The sequence below is a fragment of the Chiloscyllium punctatum genome, chromosome 35 (assembly GCF_047496795.1).
Source record: "Chiloscyllium punctatum isolate Juve2018m chromosome 35, sChiPun1.3, whole genome shotgun sequence".
Classification (NCBI taxonomy): domain Eukaryota; kingdom Metazoa; phylum Chordata; class Chondrichthyes; order Orectolobiformes; family Hemiscylliidae; genus Chiloscyllium; species Chiloscyllium punctatum.
Window position 1 is genome coordinate 20,574,424 of NC_092773.1, and position 18,392 is coordinate 20,592,815.

Here is an 18,392-nt window from a genome sequence, read left to right on the forward strand (position 1 = left end):
GAAGGGAAACCCCTCTGGGGACAAACACTTCAGAACACAGCAAACCAATGACTGTCGGCTGTCTAATGAGAGGTTCTTGTGTGTTTCAGTGGCAGCCGAGGATGCAGATTACATGTTCATGAGTTGTGTTACCCTGGCAGAGAATCGCTTGGATATGCAGCTCCCCACAAGTGGTAGGTGGGATTCATGTTCGCATTGTACATTTCCTGGTCAGCCCATTCGAGCGGCAATAAGTAGCCACAGACACTGCTGTCCTCCTGTCTTTTCACGTTACCCGTGGCTGACTGGGTAGCTGTCCTCTTGAATCAGAAGATCATGGACCAAGTCTCACTCCAGAAGCTTGAATGTGACACTTAGGCTGCCATTCCAATGCAGGCTTGATCACGTGCTGGACGGTCAGAGGTGCTGGCTTTCAGGTGAGGTATAAAATGGAGGCCTGAGGTGCAGCGACCTTTAAAAAGACCCTGTGGCGCTGCTCAGAGGGCCAATGGGGGAGGGAGGTTAATCATCAGCGTCTTGCACAATGTTGATCCTCAGTTCGTGTCAAACATGCTCATTATCGCTATGCTGTTTGTGGGATCTTGCTGTGCAGCCATGGTCTTGTTCCCTTTATTACAGCAGTGATGGCCCTTCACTGACTGTTTTGAGAGGTTTTTTTTTACCCTTTCACAAGAGCCTCGTTGGCGAGGTGACATCCCAAATTACCCACAGGGCAATTCAGAGTCAGTCAAATTACTGTGGGTCTGGAGTCACATGTAGATTAGACCAGGTAAGGATGTCAGTTTCCTTCCCCAAATGGTATTAGTGGATCAGATGGTTTTTTTCTGACAATTGACAATGGATTCACAGTCATCATCCGACTGTCAATTCCAGATTTTTATTCAGTTCAAATCCTACCATCTGCCGTGGTGGGATTTGAACCTGGGTCCCCACAACATTAGCTGGGTCTCTGGATTAATCAGCAAGATTACCACGAGGCTCTCCCCTCCCCTTGATAATTCCACGGAACAGGAGCTCTGGAGATGCTGTTTTGCTGGGGGAGTTTATGAAATGGAAGCTGGTTCCAGTGAGAGTGAGCTCTGTCTATCGACCTACGAGAAACAAACTTTGCTAGGCCGCAGAACCTGTCAGCTCCTAGTCCCTCCTATTGGCTCTCATCAATGGGCAGTGGGGTGGGATTTGGCCACCTACTCACTGATGTTTTTGGTTAGCACAGGCCATTAAAGAGGACTGGGAGAGTAGGCCCTGAAGCACCTTGTGCCTGTTCATTGATTATTTGTGGCCTATATTTCACATCAACTGCAGCCTCCCACAGAGGTCAAGGGGAGGTCAGTGTTGGACATGGCCAACACTGCTCACTTGCAGCGTTTAGCACGCGATAGCAATGCACTGTCAATAATATCAGTGAAAACAACGTGAATTCTCCCAATACTTTGAAGTAATTCCACTGTTGTCCAACAGCGAGCAAGCTGCGGAACGTTCTGGAGATCATCGAAGACACAGAAGATGTTTCGCCCTGCCCCCAATTATTGGATGATTTCCAAACCAAAGTGGTAAGGTCAAAGTTTCTTTTGTGAATAACATTAGGACTGGCAATCAAGCTTGTTAAATCACGTTCCTCAGCTCGGAAAGAGTGTATTCCGTCAATCCTGAGCTATTAGAACCTGGGCTGGTACAATTGCAACTTTCAAAAGGCATCAGGATGGGTATATGAATAGGAAGGGTTTGGAGGGATATGGGCCGGGTGCTGGCAGGTGGGACTAGACTGGGTTGGGAATATCTGGTCGGCATGGATGGGTAGGACCGAAGAGTCTGTTTCTGTGCTGTACATCTCTATGACTATGACTCAATGCCGAAGATGTAGGAAAAGGAGGCCTTTCCTGAGTCCACTTTGCATTCAATGGCTGATCTGATCATCTCCATTTTGGTGCTTTCTCCCCAGTAACCTTTGATCCCCTTCCTGATTAAAAATCTGTCTGTCTATCTCAGCCTCTCCAGTAATCAGCCTCTGTACTCCCACACCTCACTGACTGAGAGGCACATTGCTGCTCTCCAAATTCCAACAAAGATACAGGAGCACTGCAGAAAGTGCAAGAAAATGATTTTACAAGGGACGGGACAACACCCGAGAGGTCTTCAGTGACAAGAGAAAATGAAACAGGCTTAGATGCCTTCCTATTGGACAGAGAACACCGAGAGATGACCTGGCCGAGGTATTTAAAATTATGACAGGTTTTAACAGGGGGAGCGAAGTGAAGCTGTTTTCACGTGTGGGGAGTTCAAGACCAGGACGTTACGATAACTGTGAGTCAACACAATTCAGTAGGAATTTCCCTACTCCATTGTCAACAATTTGCATTTATCAAGCACCCAAAAGGTCCTTGACAGGAGAGTTCATCGAACAAAATTTGAGACCGACCGACATCAGGTCAGTGAGTTCAGGAGCTGATGGGTGAACATGCCTTGGTGCAAGTTGGGACACAGTCAGTGTCGTTTCACAGATTAAGGGAGGATAGAGTCCCGACAGTGTGGAATCAAGCCATTCGGCCCACTGATCCTCTGAAGAGCATCCCAACCAGTCTCGCTCCCCTACCGTATCCCTGCATTTCCCATGGCTAATCCAACTATCCCACACATCCCTGGACACTATGAGCAATCTACAAACCTTCGCATCAACCAAATCATCCGCCGACATTTCCGCCACCTCCAAACAGACCCCACCACCAGGGATATATTTCCCTCCCCACCCTTTCCGCCTTCCGCAAAGACCGTTCCCTCCGTGACTACCTGGTCAGGTCCACACCCCCCTACGACCCACCCTCCCACTCTGGCACTTTCCCCTGCCACCGCAGGAACTGTAAAACCTGTGCCCACACCTCCTCCCTCACCTCTATCCAAGGCCCTAAAGGAGCCTTCCACATCCATCAAAGTTTTACCTGCACATCCACCAATATCATTTATTGTATCCGTTGCTCCCGATGTGGTCTCCTCTACATTGGGGAGACTGGGCGCCTCCTAGCAGAGCGCTTTAGGGAACATCTCCGAGACACCCGCACCAATCAACCAAACCGCCCCGTGGCCCAACATTTCAACTCCCCCTCCCACTCTGCCGAGGACATGGAGATCCTGGGCATCCTTCACCGCCGCTCCCTCACCACCCGACGCCTGGAGGAAGAACGCCTCATCTTCCGCCTCGGAACATTTCAACCCCAGGGCATCAATGTGGACTTCAACAGCTTCCTCATTTCCCCTTCCCCAACCTCATCCTAGTTTCAAACTTCCAGCTCAGTTACTGTCTCCTTGACTTGTCCGACCTGCCTATCTTCTTTTTCACCTATCCACTCCACCCTCTCCTCCTTGACCTATCACCTTCATCTCCTCCCCCACTCACCCATTGTACTCTATGCTACTTTCTCCCCACCCCCACCCTCCTCTAGCTTATCTCTCCACGCTTCAGGCTCACTGCCTTTATTCCTGATGAAGGGCGTTTGCCCGAAACGTCGATTTCGCTGCTCGTTGGATGCTGCCTGAACTGCTGTGCTCTTCCAGCACCACTAATCCACTATGAGCAATCTGGCATGGCCAATCCGCGTAACCTGCTCAAGGAAATCTACGCAGACACGGGGAGAATGGGCAAACTCGACACAGTTGCCCGAGAATGGAATCGAACCCAGCTCCACGGTACTGTGAGGCAGCAGTGCTAACCACTGAGCCACCCTACCGCCCCCATGTGGGGAGAATGTAGATGGACAGCCAGGAGTCTGTGGGAAGAGATAAGCCAAAAGGCAAGGAAGACATGCATGGGACCTCATAACAGCAGTTGAGGCGAATACCACAGATGCTTTTAAAGGGGAGCGAGGCAATCATGAGGTGGTTCAGTGGGAGGGTGTCATGGTGGCTCAGTGGTTAGTGCTGCGGCCTCACAACACCAGGATCCCAGGTTCGATTCCAGCCTTGGGCAACTGTCTGTGTGGAGTTTGCACATTCTCCCCGTGTCTGCATGGGTTTCCTCTGGGTGCTCCGGTTTCCTGCCACAGTCCAAAGATGTGCACGTCAGGCGAATTGGGGTGTGTAGGTGAGGTGCATTCATCAGGGATAAACGTAGACTAAGAGGGTAGGGAGATGAGTCTGGGTGGGTTACTCTTCGGAGGGCCTGTTTCCACACTGTAGAAAACCAAATCAATTCAAGATGGTATCTCAGATTAGGCCTAGGGGGGTATGCGTGTGTCTGCACAACCAGACATTGCAGACTGACACTTATCTGGGGAAACAAGTCCTATCGCTGAGAGCAGCTGAGGCCCTGTTTGGGGAGCGAGGGGACTTGTAAAAAGCAGATTTTCAGAAGGAATGAAAACAATTATTCCTCGAAATACTTGGCAGGTCTCGCAGCATCTGTGCAGAGAGACACAAAGATAATGTTGCAAATCTGTGACCTGTCTTTCTTAAATTAATCTTGATAAACCTTTCACTGCAGCCTGGTGCCTCATCTCTGAATGCAGGATCTTTTCAGAAGAGAGTCGATGTTTCAGGCATGAACCTTCACCAGGAGAGCCCTGATGAGGGGTTTTGTCCGAAACGTCAACTCTCTTGCTTCTCAGATGTTGCCTGACCTGCTGTGCTTTTTTCCAGCCCTACACTTTCGCGACTCCAAGGTCTTTTCATCCATACATCATTCAGAAGGGACTTTGAGACACGCAATATCTTTGGATAGAGACAAAGACACTGGGAGGGATGTCACATAGATAATGAGGAAGTACCTTCATCGGGTTCAAAACTGACAGAGACTTTGAGTGGTTCTGGTCTTCTTTATTGAGAATGCAGCACCACCGTGGGATTCGAACCCAAGCAAAACGGGACCCTTTCAAAACTCGCCCAAACAGACAGAAAGGGGAGAACCATTCAGTTAAAGTTAGTCCTAACGGTTCATGTGCAGCTGTTTTTGTTTTCACAAAAGGTTCAAAGCAGTGACTCTCTCTCTGCCACTAATTAAGCTGTTTATTTTGCAAAAGTCGCACAAATGTTAACAGTCTCGCAACTGCAAGCAAGAATCAAGATCAATCCAAAAACCTGGTCTCCACAGAAAGTTGAAATGCAGTTTTCCCTTCTGTGCCCAAACCCAATTTGACACAAGAGGTCAGACCATGCTCGAGACAGGAGAAGTCAGCCTTCATCTTCCTCTCGTCATCCCTTTTCCCCTTCTCCTCCCTCTCTCTTTTCCTTCGGCCACTTTTCCTGCACTCTCTGTTCCTCCGTTTCTCTCATTCACCTCTCCATTCCCGCCCCTGCTTGCTCCCCCCCGCCACCCAACAGCGCTGTGTGTCATAAGTACTTGTTGGTGAATGCAGTTTAATTTGTTTTAAGCTTCTGGTTTGACATTGGGCAGCTGCTGCTGTCTGGCAGCGCGCCAGGCCGGAGTCCGTGACAATCCGCACTCCCACAGATCCTCTAGTGAGTGGCACTAATGAGACCACATCAGAGAAAGGCCTCTGAAGACAGGGCCCCATTGGCTCAATTAGCTGGCAACAGCCCTCGCAAAGTTCGGTTCGAACCGACTCCCCGATTGTGTGAGTTGGAGCTCACACAATCCGGAATTTTGTAAAATTAGTGAAAATCAAAATCACCCCAATGAAATCGTGGAGGTTATCGATGACTCGAATTGGAGCTGCACCATGAATTCCAGTCGGAGGCTGAGAACCCAGCAGAATCCTGCCTGTGTCGATCACAAAGCACCAAGCAGGAATGTGACAGAATGTTCCCACTTGCCTGGCTAAACGCAGCTACAAAAGCTCACAACACCATTCAAGGCACAGCAATCCATCTGAGGGGTATCCCATCCAACCCCTTCAGCATCCTCTTCCTCGACGACTGACGCACAGGAGCAGCAGCATGTTCCAACTGCAAGACGCAAGAACCAAGAATCTATTGATTGCACCTTCTAAACCCGTGGTTTCCACTCTCTAGGAGGGCAAGGGCAGCAGATACATGGAAACACCAGCTCCCTGCAAGTTACCCTCTGAGCCCCTCACCATCCTGACTTGGAAGAATATCAGAGAGTCAGAGAGATTTCCTTCGGTGTCGGTGGGTCAGAATCCTGCAGTTCCCTCCCCGAACAGCACTGTGCGAGGGTCCTTCATACCCCAGGGTTCTCTGAGGCAGTTCACTACCACCTTCTCAAGGGGAAATTAGAGACGGGCAATAAATGTGAGTCTCACATCCCATGGTCTGGGCACATCTATCAATTGGAGTTGCAGGGAATTGGTGACTGAACAAGGAAGGCCATCCCCGATACTAGATTAGAGTGGTGCTGGAAAAGCACAGCAGTTCAGGCAGCATCCGAGGATCAGTAAAATCGACATTTCGGGCAAAAGCCCTTCATCAGGTATTCCTGATGAAGGGCTTTTGCCCGAAACGTCGATTTTCCTGCTCCTCGGACGCTGCCTGAACTGCTGTGCTTTTCCAGCACCACTCTCATCTAGACTCTGGTTTCCAGCATCTGCAGTCTTCGTTTTTACCTCGTCCATCCCTGGTGCATTGGCCATTTGTCAGCACTGAGTAATGCTGGCGCCCCCAACACCCCTCGGACTTTCGTTGTTAACGTTCACCAACCAAAAAGCCACTCGGTGCCAAATCCCCTGGGATGTCCGATGGAGCAAGGCTTGTTGCAGTCTTCATCAGTGGGGATTTATCCTCTCACTACCCCTCCTATCAACCCCGCTTGTATTTTATATGTGTCTTTCCGCAACAGGCCAATGAATTTGCGCCCGACCTGCTCAATGTTTCCGCGTGAGACAACAGCATCTCAGAGAGGATCATAGGGCGGCTTCGGATGAGACTGGGCCCAACCACCTCTTGATGGCATCTTGACTGTCGAGTGTTGTTGTGGAATGAGAAGCTTATGCTTTGCATCTCTGCAGCCTCCACCTGTCATTGTGAACCCTGCTGCTGTCCATCAAATTCTCTGTGTGTGGATAGGATGGCCACAGCGGGGTGACCTGAAGACTGTGCTCTGGCTAACAGTATCCTGACAGGTGCCTCACCAAGGTCTGCATTATCTGTGAAAGCTGACCAGTCAGGTCTGGAGCGCAGAGCGAGCGCAGCATCGTAGCAACCGACGCACGGCCCTGAATCCAGAACCCGACTCAAGCCCACACTTGAGCTGAGAATAAAGTTGTGGTGTGCTCTTCCAAACGCAGGCCAACGTAATCTTCAAAAGGGCGCTAGCCTCTCCAGAGAGAAGGAAAATGTCCTGTTTACAAGACGTGGGCTCGTTCCCCAGCTCCCCCTCTGAGCTGCTGTCCTGATACCATCAGCGGCAGGAAATCAGTCATAATTAATGTCTGGACAAATGTTTGCAAGACCAGGAACACCCACGTAAACAGAGGAAGCACTGAGGGCCCCTCAGTCGCATCAAAAGCTACAGGAATTCAGGATGACCGAGTCATTCTGCAGCATTCCCCAGCATGGTGGGTTTGCGATAGGGTGTCAGGGGGTGTGGTGTTCGACTGGATGGATGCTGCTCTAGCTTGGGTGGGTTAGGCAGCGAAAGTGACTCGAGAGGCAGCGGTCTGGGCGCCGGTCAGTGGACACGAGCTGCAGGACAGACGCTATCATCCTGAGAGGGAGGGGACAACAGGTTCGTCCTCTGGGGCGTCACTGCCAGTTGTTCCCAGTTCCTCAGCAAGCCCAGCACTGGGCTACAAGCGACAAACTCCAAGCTCCTTTTAACACTGTCAGTCACAATGAAGCTGTTGCACTCTGAGCTAATATGGACAGAGTGCTGGTTCCTCTGAGAAAGGTTGCCCCACAGTCATAGAGATGTACAGCACGGAAACAGACCCTTCGGTCCAACCCTTCAATACAGACCAGATATCCCAACCCCAAACTAGTCCCACCTGCCAGCACCCGGCCCATGTCCCTCCGAAACCCTTCCTATTCGTATACCCAACCAAATGCCTTTTATATATTGCAGTTGTCCCAGCCTCCACCACTTCCTCTGGCAGCTCATTCCACACACGTACCACCCTCTGTGTGAAAATGTGGCCCCTTAGGTTTCTTTTATATCTTTCCCCTCTCACCCTCAACCTGTGCCCTTTAGTCTGGACTCCCCCACGCCAGGGAAAAGACTTTATTTATCCTATCCATGCCCCTCATGATTTTATAGACCTCTATTCGGTCACCCCTCAGCCTCCAACGCTCCAGGGAAAACAGCCCCAGCCTACTTAACCTCTCCTTATAGCTCAAATGCTCCAACCCTGGCAACATCTTTTCTGAACCCTTTCAAGTTTCACAACATCTTTGCGATAGGAAGGAGCCCAGAACTGCGCGCAATCTTTCAACAGCGGCCTAACCAATGTCCTGTATGCTGGCAAATACTGCCTCAATGCCCGGAGTTGAGCTCCAATTGCTCCCACAGCTCTAACCACATGTTCCTCCCAACAGATGCAGAGTACTCCTCCACCGGCCCCTCACCAAACCAATGAGGTCCACCCCGATGACTCCTACGAGGACGCAGAACCACTCAACCCCCTCACGCAGTGCACTGCAGGTACGTCAACTGACAAATGCAAACATCAATCCTTGAGGTAGGTGCGACAACAGAAAGACAGTTCACAGGGATTCTGGATACACAGTCGAACTGGTCAATGGTGATAAAGCCAACAAGCGCTGGAGGATCTCAGCAGGTCTGGCAGTGTCTATGAAAAGAGTAGCAGAGGTAATGTTGCCAACCCAAAGGTTTCTTCGAACCAGTCATGAAAAAGAGTCATATCAAATGTGAAAGATAAGTTCGGTTTCTCTGAGTGGCCCTGCTTCCAATCCCCAACATCTACGACAATTTGCTTTCATCTGACTGGCCAATGGCAAACCAGCCCAGAACAGTCGGATTTACCCTATTTAGTGAGTGCCCAGGGGTCTCCAGGGAGTGTGTCTGTATTTAAAGGTGTCTCCAGGGAGTGTGTCTGTATTTACAGGGGTCTCCAAGGGAATGTGTCTGTATTTAAGGGTGTCTCCAGGGAGTATGTCTGTATTTACAGGGGTCGCTGGGGGAGTGTGTCTGTATTTAAAGGTGTCTCCAGGGGAGTGTGTCTTTTTTTACAGGGGTCTCCAGGGGAGTGTGTCTTTTTTTTCAGGGGTCTCCAGGGGAGTGTGTCTGTATTTACAGGGGTCCCTGGGGGAGTGTGTCTGTATTTACAGGTGTCTCCAGGGAGTGTGTCTGTATTTACAGGGGTCTCCAAGGGAGTTTGTCTGTATTTAAAGGTGTCTCCAGGGAGTATGTCTGTATTTACAGGGGTCCCTGGGGGAGTGTGTCTGTATTTACAGGTGTCTCCAGGGAGTATGTCTGTATTTACAGGGGTCGCTGGGGGAGTGTGTCTGTATTTAAAGGTGTCTCCAGGGAGTATGTCTGTATTTACAGGGGTCGCTGGGGGAGTGTGTCTGTATTTAAAGGTGTCTCCAGGGGAGTGTATCTGTATTTACAGGGGTCTTCAGGGAGTACGTCTGTATTTACAGGGGTCTCCAGGGGAGTGTGTCTTTTTTTACAGCGGTCTCCAGGGGAGTGTGTCTGTATTTACAGGGGTCTTCAGGGAGTACGTCTGTATTTACAGGGGTCTTCAGGGAGTACGTCTGTATTTACAGGGGTCTCCAGGGGAGTGTGTCTTTTTTTACAGGGGTCTCCAGGGGAGTGTGTCTGTATATACAGGGGTCCCTGGGGGAGTGTGTCTGTATTTACAGGGGTCTCCAGGGGAGTGTGTCTGTATTTACAGGGGTCCCTGGGGGAGTGTGTCTGTATTTACAGGGGTCTCCAGGGGAGTGTGTCTGTATTTACAGGGGTCCCTGGGGGAGTGTGTCTGTATTTACAGGGGTCTCCAGGGGAGTGTGTCTGTATTTACAGGGGTCCCTGGGGGAGTGTGTCTGTATTTACAGGGGTCTCCAGGGGAGTGTGTCTGTATTTACAGGGGTCTCCAGGGGAGTGTGTCTGTATTTACAGGGGTCCCTGGGGGAGTGTGTCTGTATTTACAGGGGTCCCTGGGGGAGTGTGTCTGTATTTACAGGGGTCTCCAGGGGAGTGTGTCTGTATTTACAGGGGTCCCTGGGGGAGTGTGTCTGTATTTACAGGGGTCCCTGGGGGAGTGTGTCTGTATTTACAGGGGTCTCCAGGGGAGTGTGTCTTTTTTTACAGGGGTCTCCAGGGGAGTGTGTCTGTATTTACAGGGGTCCCTGGGGGAGTGTGTCTGTATTTACAGGGGTCTCCAGGGGAGTGTGTCTGTATTTACAGGGGTCTCCAGGGGAGTGTGTCTGTATTTACAGGGGTCCCTGGGGGAGTGTGTCTGTATTTGCAGGGGTCCCTGGGGGAGTGTGTCTGTATTTACAGGGGTCTCCAGGGGAGTGTGTCTGTATTTACAGGGGTCCCTGGGGGAGTGTGTCTGTATTTACAGGGGTCTCCAGGGAAGTGTATCTGTATTTACAGGTGTCTCCAAGGGAGTGTGTCTGTATTTACAGGGGTCCCTGGGGGAGTGTGTCTGTATTTACAGGGGTCTCCAAGGGAGTGTGTCTGTATTTACAGGGGTCTCCAGGGGAGTGTGTCTGTATTTACAGGGGTCTCCAGGGGAGTGTGTCTGTATTTACAGGGGTCTCCAGGGGAGTGTGTGTGTATTTACAGGGGTCTCCAGGGGAGTGTGTCTGTATTTACAGGGGTCCCTGGGGGAGTGTGTCTGTATTTACAGGGGTCTTCAGGAGAGTGTATCTGTATTTACAGGGGTCCCTGGGGGAGAGTGTCTGTATTTACAGGGGTCCCTGGGGGAGTGTGTCTGTATTTACAGGGGTCTCCAGGGGAGTGTGTCTTTTTTTACAGGGGTCTCCAGGGGAGTGTGTCTGTATTTACAGGGGTCCCTGGGGGAGTGTGTCTGTATTTACAGGGGTCCCTGGGGGAGTGCGTCTGTATTTACAGGGGTCCCTGGGGGAGTGTGTCTGTATTTACAGGGGTCCCTGGGGGAGTGTGTCTGTATTTACAGGGGTCCCTGGGGGAGTGTGTCTGTATTTATAGGGGTCCCTGGGGGAGTGTGTCTGTATTTACAAGGGTCTCCAGGGGAGTGTGTCTGTATTTACAGGGGTCCCTGGGGGAGTGTGTCTGTATTTACAGGGGTCTTCAGGAGAGTGTATCTGTATTTACAGGGGTCCCTGGGGGAGTGCGTCTGTATTTACAGGGGTCCCTGGGGGAGTGTGTCTTTTTTTTCAAAGGTCTCCAGGAGAGTGTGTCTGTATTTACAGGGGTCCCTGGGGGAGTGTGTCTGTATTTACAGGGGTCTCCAGGGGAGTGTGTCTGTCTATACAGGGGTCCCTGGGGGAGTGTGTCTGTATTTACAGGGGTCTCCAGGGGAGTGTGTCTGTATTTACAGGGGTCCCTGGGGGAGTGTGTCTGTATTTACAGGGGTCTCCAGGGGAGTGTGTCTGTATTTACAGGGGTCCCTGGGGGAGTGTGTCTGTACTTACAGGGGTCCCTGGGGGAGTGTGTCTGTATTTACAGGGGTCCCTGGGGGAGTGTGTCTGTATTTACAGGGGTCCCCGGGGGAGTGTGTCTGTATTTACAGGGGTCCCTGGGGGAGTGTGTCTGTATTTACAGGGGTCTCCAGGGGAGTGTGTCTGTATTTACAGGCGTCCCTGGGGGAGTGTGTCTGTATTTACAGGGGTCTCCAGGGGAGTGTGTCTGTATTTACAGGGGTCCCTGGGGGAGTGTGTCTGTATTTACAGGGGTCTCCAGGGGAGTGTGTCTGTATTTACAGGGGTCCCTGGGGGAGTGTGTCTGTATTTACAGGGGTCCCTGGGGGAGTGTGTCTGTACTTACAGGGGTCCCTGGGGGAGTGTCTCTGTATTTACAGGGGTCCCTGGGAGAGTGTGTCTGTATTTACAGGGGTCCCTGGGGGAGTGTGTCTGTATTTACAGGGGTCCCTGGGGGAGTGTGTCTGTATTTACAGGGGTCCCTGGGGGAGTGTATCTGTATTTACAGGGGTCCCTGGGGGAGTGTGTCTGTATTTACAGGGGTCCCTGGGGGAGTGTGTCTGTATTTACAGGGGTCCCTGGGGGAGTGTGTCTGTATTTACAGGGGTCTCCAGGAGAGTGTATCTGTATTTACAGGGGTCCCTGGGGGAGAGTGTCTGTATTTACAGGGGTCCCTGGGGGAGTGTGTCTGTATTTTCAGGGGTCCCTGGGGGAGTGTGTCATTTTTTACAGGGGTCTCCAGGAGAGTGTGTCTGTATTTACAGGGGTCCCTGGGGGAGTGTGTCTGTATTTACAGGGGTCCCTGGGGGAGTGTGTCTGTATTTACAGGGGTCCCTGGGGGAGTGTGTCTGTATTTATAGGGGTCCCTGGGGGAATGTGTCTGTATTTACAGGGGTCTCCAGGGGAGTGTGTCTGTATTTGCAGGGGTCTCCAGGGGAGTGTGTCTGTATTTACAGGGGTCCCTGGGGGAGTGTGTCTGTATTTAAAGGTGTCTCCAGGGGAGTGTGTCTGTATTTACAGGGGTCTCCAGGGGAGTGTGTCTGTATTTACAGGGGTCCCTGGGGCAGTGTATCTGTATTTACAGGGGTCCCTGGGGGAGTGTGTCTGTATTTACAGGGGTCTCCAGGGGAGTGTATCTGTATTTACAGGGGTCCCTGGGGGAGTGTGTCTGTATTTACAGGGGTCTCCAGGGGAGTGTGTCTGTATTTACAGGGGTCTCCAAGGGAGTGTGTCTGTATTTACAGGGGTCTCCAGGGGAGTGTGTCTGTATTTACAGGGGTCTCCAGGGGAGTGTGTCTGTATTTACAGGGGTCCCTGGGGGAGTGTATCTGTATTTACAGGGGTCCCTGGGGGAGTGTGTCTGTATTTACAGGGGTCTCCAGGGGAGTGTGTCTGTATTTACAGGGGTCCCTGGGGGAGTGTGTCTGTATTTACAGGGGTCCCTGGGGGAGTGTGTCTGTATTTACAGGGGTCTCCAGGGGAGTGTGTCTGTATTTACAGGGGTCTCCAGGGGAGTGTGTCTGTATTTACAGGGGTCCCTGGGGGAGTGTGTCTGTATTTACAGGGGTCTCCAGGGGAGTGTGTCTGTATTTACAGGGGTCCCTGGGGGAGTGTGTCTGTATTTACAGGGGTCCCTGGGGGAGTGTGTCTGTATTTACAGGGGTCCCTGGGGGAGTGTGTCTGTATTTACAGGGGTCTCCAGGGGAGTGTGTCTGTATTTACAGGGGTCCCTGGGGGAGTGTGTCTGTATTTTCAGGGGTCCCTGGGGGAGTGCGTCTGTATTTACAGGGGTCCCTGGGGGAGTGTGTCTGTATTTACAGGGGTCCCTGGGGGAGTGTGTCTGTATTTACAGGGGTCCCTGGGGGAGTGTGTCTGTATTTACAGGGGTCCCTGGGGGAGTGTGTCAGGATTGACAGGGCTCCCTGGGGGAGTGTGTCTGTATTTACAGGGGTCCCTGGGGGAGTGTGTCTGTATTTACAGGGGTCCCTGGGGGAGAGTGTCTGTATTTACAGGGGTCCCTGGGGGAGTGTGTCTGTATTTACAGGGGTCTCCAGGGGAGTGTGTCTGTATTTACAGGGGTCCCTGGGGGAGTGTGTCTGTATTTACAGGGGTCTCCAGGGGAGTGTGTCTGTATTTACAGGGGTCCCTGGGGGAGTGTGTCTGTATTTACAGGGGTCTCCAGGGGAGTGTGTCTGTACTTACAGGGGTCCCTGGGGGAGTGTGTCTGTATTTACAGGGGTCCCTGGGGGAGTGTGTCTGTATTTACAGTGGTCCCTGGGGGAGTGTGTCTGTATTTACAGGGGTCCCTGGGGGAGTGTGTCTGTATTTACAGGGGTCCCTGGGGGAGTGTGTCTGTATTTACAGGGGTCCCTGGGGGAGAGTGTCTGTATTTACAGGGGTCCCTGGGGGAGTGTGTCTGTATTTACAGGGGTCTCCAGGGGAGTGTGTCTGTATTTACAGGGGTCTTCAGGAGAGTGTATCTGTATTTACAGGGGTCCCTGGGGGAGTGCGTCTGTATTTACAGGGGTCCCTGGGGGAGTGTGTCTTTTTTTTCAAAGGTCTCCAGGAGAGTGTGTCTGTATTTACAGGGGTCCCTGGGGGAGTGTGTCTGTATTTACAGGGGTCTCCAGGGGAGTGTGTCTGTATTTACAGGGGTCCCTGGGGGAGTGTGTCTGTATTTACAGGGGTCCCTGGGGGAGTGTGTCTGTATTTACAGGGGTCCCTGGGGGAGTGTGTCTGTATTTACAGGGGTCTTCAGGAGAGTGTGTCTTTTTTTACAGGGGTCTCCTGGGGGAGTGTGTCTGTATTTACAGGGGTCCCTGGGGGAGTGTGTCTGTATTTACAGGGGTCCCTGGGGGAGAGTGTCTGTATTTACAGGGGTCCCTGAGGGAGTGTGTCTGTACTTACAGGGGTCCCTGGGGGAGTGTGTCTGTATTTACAGGGGTCCCTGGGGGAGTGTGTCTGTACTTACAGGGGTCCCTGGGGGAGTGTGTCTGTATTTACAGGGGTCCCTGGGGGAGTGTGTCTGTATTTACAGGGTTCCCTGGGGGAGTGTGTCTGTATTTACAGGGGTCTCCAGGGGAGTGTGTCTGTATATACAGGGGTCTCCTGGGGGAGTGTGTCTGTATTTACAGGGGTCCCTGAGGGAGTGTGTCTGTACTTACAGGGGTCCCTGGGGGAGTGTGTCTGTATTTACAGGGGTCCCTGGGGGAGTGTGTCTGTACTTACAGGGGTCCCTGGGGGAGTGTGTCTGTATTTACAGGGGTCCCTGGGGGAGTGTGTCTGTATTTACAGGGGTCCCTGGGGGAGTGTGTCTGTATTTACAGGGGTCCCTGGGGGAGTGTGTCTGTATTTACAGGGGTCTCCAGGGGAGTGTGTCTGTATTTACAGGGGTCCCTGGGGGAGTGTGTCTGTATTTACAGGGGTCCCTGGGGGAGAGTGTCTGTATTTACAGGGGTCCCTGGGGGAGAGTGTCTGTATTTACAGGGGTCCCTGGGGGAGTGTGTCTGTATTTACAGGGGTCTCCAGGAGAGTGTGTCAGGATTGACAGGGATCCCTGGGGGAGGAGCATGTCAGTGTTTATAGAGCATTCCCATTTGAACCTGTACGAAATGAATGTGCTTCCAGAGTGTGCGGACTCAGACAGCAGTCACTATGAGTCTTATGGAGAGGAGGACATTTCCGGGAACAACCGCACAGGCTCTCTTCGAATGCTGCCCACAGACTCGCCCACACGGCCTCCGCCCCACCCACGGATCTGTGGCTTTCTCTGGCGGAAGAAGTGGCTGGGGCAGTGGACAAAGCAGTTATTTCTCATCAGAGACCAAGCTCTGCTGGTATGTTCCCACACGCTGGCCCGAGACAGTCCTGGAAATGTCGGAACTTTCTTCACTCTGATCTACCCTTTGCCAGAGCCTCAGTAAGACTGCTCTACAGTAGACTCTCCTCCCTGCCCAAGTCTCCTCCGACAGCCTCGATATCCTGACTTCCTTCTGTCTCCTGCATTTATGATTTAACCATAGCTCCTTTTTATCTCTCTCTGCATTGCACACAGACTCACCCTCTCTCATTAATGCATGGGTATTAACGCTCACAATTTCTCTCTCATTTGGTGCTCAGTTGGATGCTTGTTTCACCACTGAGGTAGACAGGCATCCAGATGGCTATTAGAGTCATAGAGATGTACAGCACGAAAACAGACCATTCGGTCCAACCCGTCCATGCCGACCAGATATCCCAACCCAATCTAGTCCCACCTGCCAGCACGTGGCCCATATCCCTCCAAACCCTTCCGATTCACATACCCATCCAAATGCCTCTTAAATGTTGCAATTGTACCAGCCTCCACCACTTCCTCTGGCAGCTCATTCCATACACGTACCACCCTCTGCGTGAAAAAGGTGCCCCTTAGGTCTCTTTTATATCTTTCCCATCTCACCCTAAACCTATGCCCCTCTAGTTCTGGACTCCCCGAACCCAGGGAAAAGACTTTGCCTATTTTCCCTATCCATGCCCCTCATGATTTTATAAACCTCTATAAGGTCACCCCTCAGCCTCCGACACTCCAGGGAAAACAGCCCCAGCCTGTTCAGCCTTTCCCTATAGCTCAAATCTTCCAACCCTCGAACATCCTTGTCAATCTTTTCTGAACCCTTTCAGGTTTCACAACATCTTTCCGATAGGAAGGAGACCAGAATTGTACACAATATTCCAACAGTGGCCTAACCAATGTCCTGTACAGCCGCAACATGACCTCTCAACTCCTGTACTCAATACTCTGACCAATAAAGGGAAGCAGACCAAACGCCTTCTTCACTATCCTATCTACCTGCGACTCCACTTTCAAGGAGCTATGAACCTGCACTCCAAGGTCTCTTTGTTCAGCAACACTCCCTAGGACCTTACCATGAAGTGTATAAGTCCTGCTAAGATTTACTTTCCCAAAATGCTATTGATATATTACATTGCTGGTTAGGTCTTGTGACAAGTCATTCAAAAGTATGATCATCGTACAGACTGATAACTGAATTGGGATATGATAAAGATGTTACAACTTCACTCACCATTCTGGGCCCATATTGATAACCATCTGAAACAGTTACTTCCAACAGGGTAGGCTGCAGTGCTGTCAAATACTCAGGGTACATCCTCAGCATTTTAAGAATTACTTCACCAGTCAATGCGGTAACTCAATCAGGACTGATCCCAAATGACAGCGTTGTGCAGGGAGGAAAGATTAAGGAGAATAGGACTCACACTCAGGACTTCAAAAGAATGAGGTGACCTCATTGAAATGTGTTCAATTCTTGCCAAGATCGATACAAGGGGCGGGGGGGGGGGGGGGTGGGGAGACGATTTCCCAGGTTGGAGAGTCAGGAGGTCGCGATCATTGTCTCAAGATAAGGGGTCATCCATTTTGGACAGAGATGAAGAAAAAGTGCTTCACTCAGAGGTTTGCGACATTTGGGAGTTCTCCAACCCAGACAGCTGAGACGTCCATGCATGTCTGTGGGGAGGGAGGTGATGGCCTCGTGGTATTTAATTGCTGGACTGTTAACCCAGGGATCCAGGTCATGTTTTGGGGATCCAGGTTCGAATCTGGCCAGAGCAGGTGATGGAATTTGAATTGAACAGGGAGAAATCTGGAATTCAGAGCCTAATGCTGACCATGGACCCATTGTTGACTGTTCGAAAAAGCCATCTGTTTCACTTAGATCGCTCAGGGAAGGAAACTGCCATCCTTATCTGATCTGGCCAACATGTGACTCCAAACTCATGTCAATGTGGTTGACCTCGAACTGCCCTCTGGGCAATGAGGGATACCCTCGCTAGCAAACCCCTCATCCCGTGAACGAATGAGGGGGGGAAAAAAAGTCAACGAGAGTATTCAAGACTGGGATTGACAGGTTCCTTTGGACATTACGAGAAGGTAAGGATCTGAGGAGCAGGAGGTAGTGTTGATCTGAGTGAATGGCGTAGGAGGTGTCCCCGTTTCCGATGAGGATGGTGGTCAAACAATGAAACCGGTGAAAATGCAGGACAGTATCAGCCACTCACTCTCATTGTAGTCTCAGTGAGGTCGATGTATCGACTGGAATCACAGACTTACGCAGCAACCCTGTGAGTTTTGGGTGATGGGGTGTGGGCTCTGTGTCAGACTGAATCATCTTGTCCGCGGCTGCTGTCGATAACCTTCGAGCCTCGAGGGCTTAATCAGTTCTCCTTTCCTGCAGTGTTATAAGTGCATGAAGGACCAGTATCCCTTGATGGAGCTCAGCCTGCAGGGATCCCGGGTCGCGTACAAGTTTAAACGCAGTAAGAAGATACAGCACGAGCTTAAGATTACCACAGCGGGTAATGAGACTCTGGTGCTTGGCCTGCAGAGTCGTGAGCAGACTGAGGACTGGCGGAAGGTTTGGAGGTGTTAACACCAGAAATTTAACTCAGCGACTAACTTGTACAGTAACCCTGTTTATAAATGACTCAACACTAGAATGACCCTCATTACAAGTCACTAACCAGTCCAGGAATTGTGGGTATGGCTGGTGAACAACTAAACCTTGTTATGGGTGACTAACCGGCACATTAATCCTTGTTGCGGGCACTAACAAGAACACTAACGGTGATCCATACTATCGGATACAAAGTGGTGCAGTAACTATGGTTCGGGGAGCTTGTTGGTACAATCGCCATCATTAGGAATGACTCCCTGTGACATTACCTCATTTTATTGGTTTACTAACTTGTACAGTAACAGCATTCAGGTGGATTCACTGATATTGACAGCACCCATTGTGACTAATTCTTACTGTATGCCTTGTTCCAGGGAATGAACCATTACAGTACCCCTTGGTCACTGGTAGCTTGGCATGAGAGCATCTGCTTTAGAGTATGGGTGG

The 18,392-nt window shown here is 51.1% G+C and overlaps 2 protein-coding genes across 5 annotated transcripts in view; one reads left to right on the plus strand and one right to left on the minus strand.

Annotated features, from left to right (window-relative positions):
• Positions 1–18,392, minus strand: part of lgi3 (leucine-rich repeat LGI family, member 3) — a 272,695-nt gene that overhangs the window by 242,175 nt on the left and 12,128 nt on the right. The gene's annotated exons all lie outside the window — the stretch shown is intronic.
• Positions 1–18,392, plus strand: part of LOC140459739 (actin filament-associated protein 1-like) — an 81,117-nt gene that overhangs the window by 32,017 nt on the left and 30,708 nt on the right. For 3 of the 4 annotated variants that reach the window (XM_072554215.1, XM_072554213.1, XM_072554216.1), the window contains 5 exons: positions 90–173; positions 1,462–1,553; positions 8,440–8,545; positions 15,121–15,329; positions 17,727–17,906. In XM_072554215.1, coding sequence (XP_072410316.1) covers positions 90–173; positions 1,462–1,553; positions 8,440–8,545; positions 15,121–15,329; positions 17,727–17,906 — 671 coding nt within the window. Of the gene's footprint in view, positions 1–89; positions 174–1,461; positions 1,554–7,308; positions 7,464–8,439; positions 8,546–15,120; positions 15,330–17,726; positions 17,907–18,392 lie in introns of those variants that run through there. The other variant, XM_072554217.1, reaches the window with a different exon arrangement.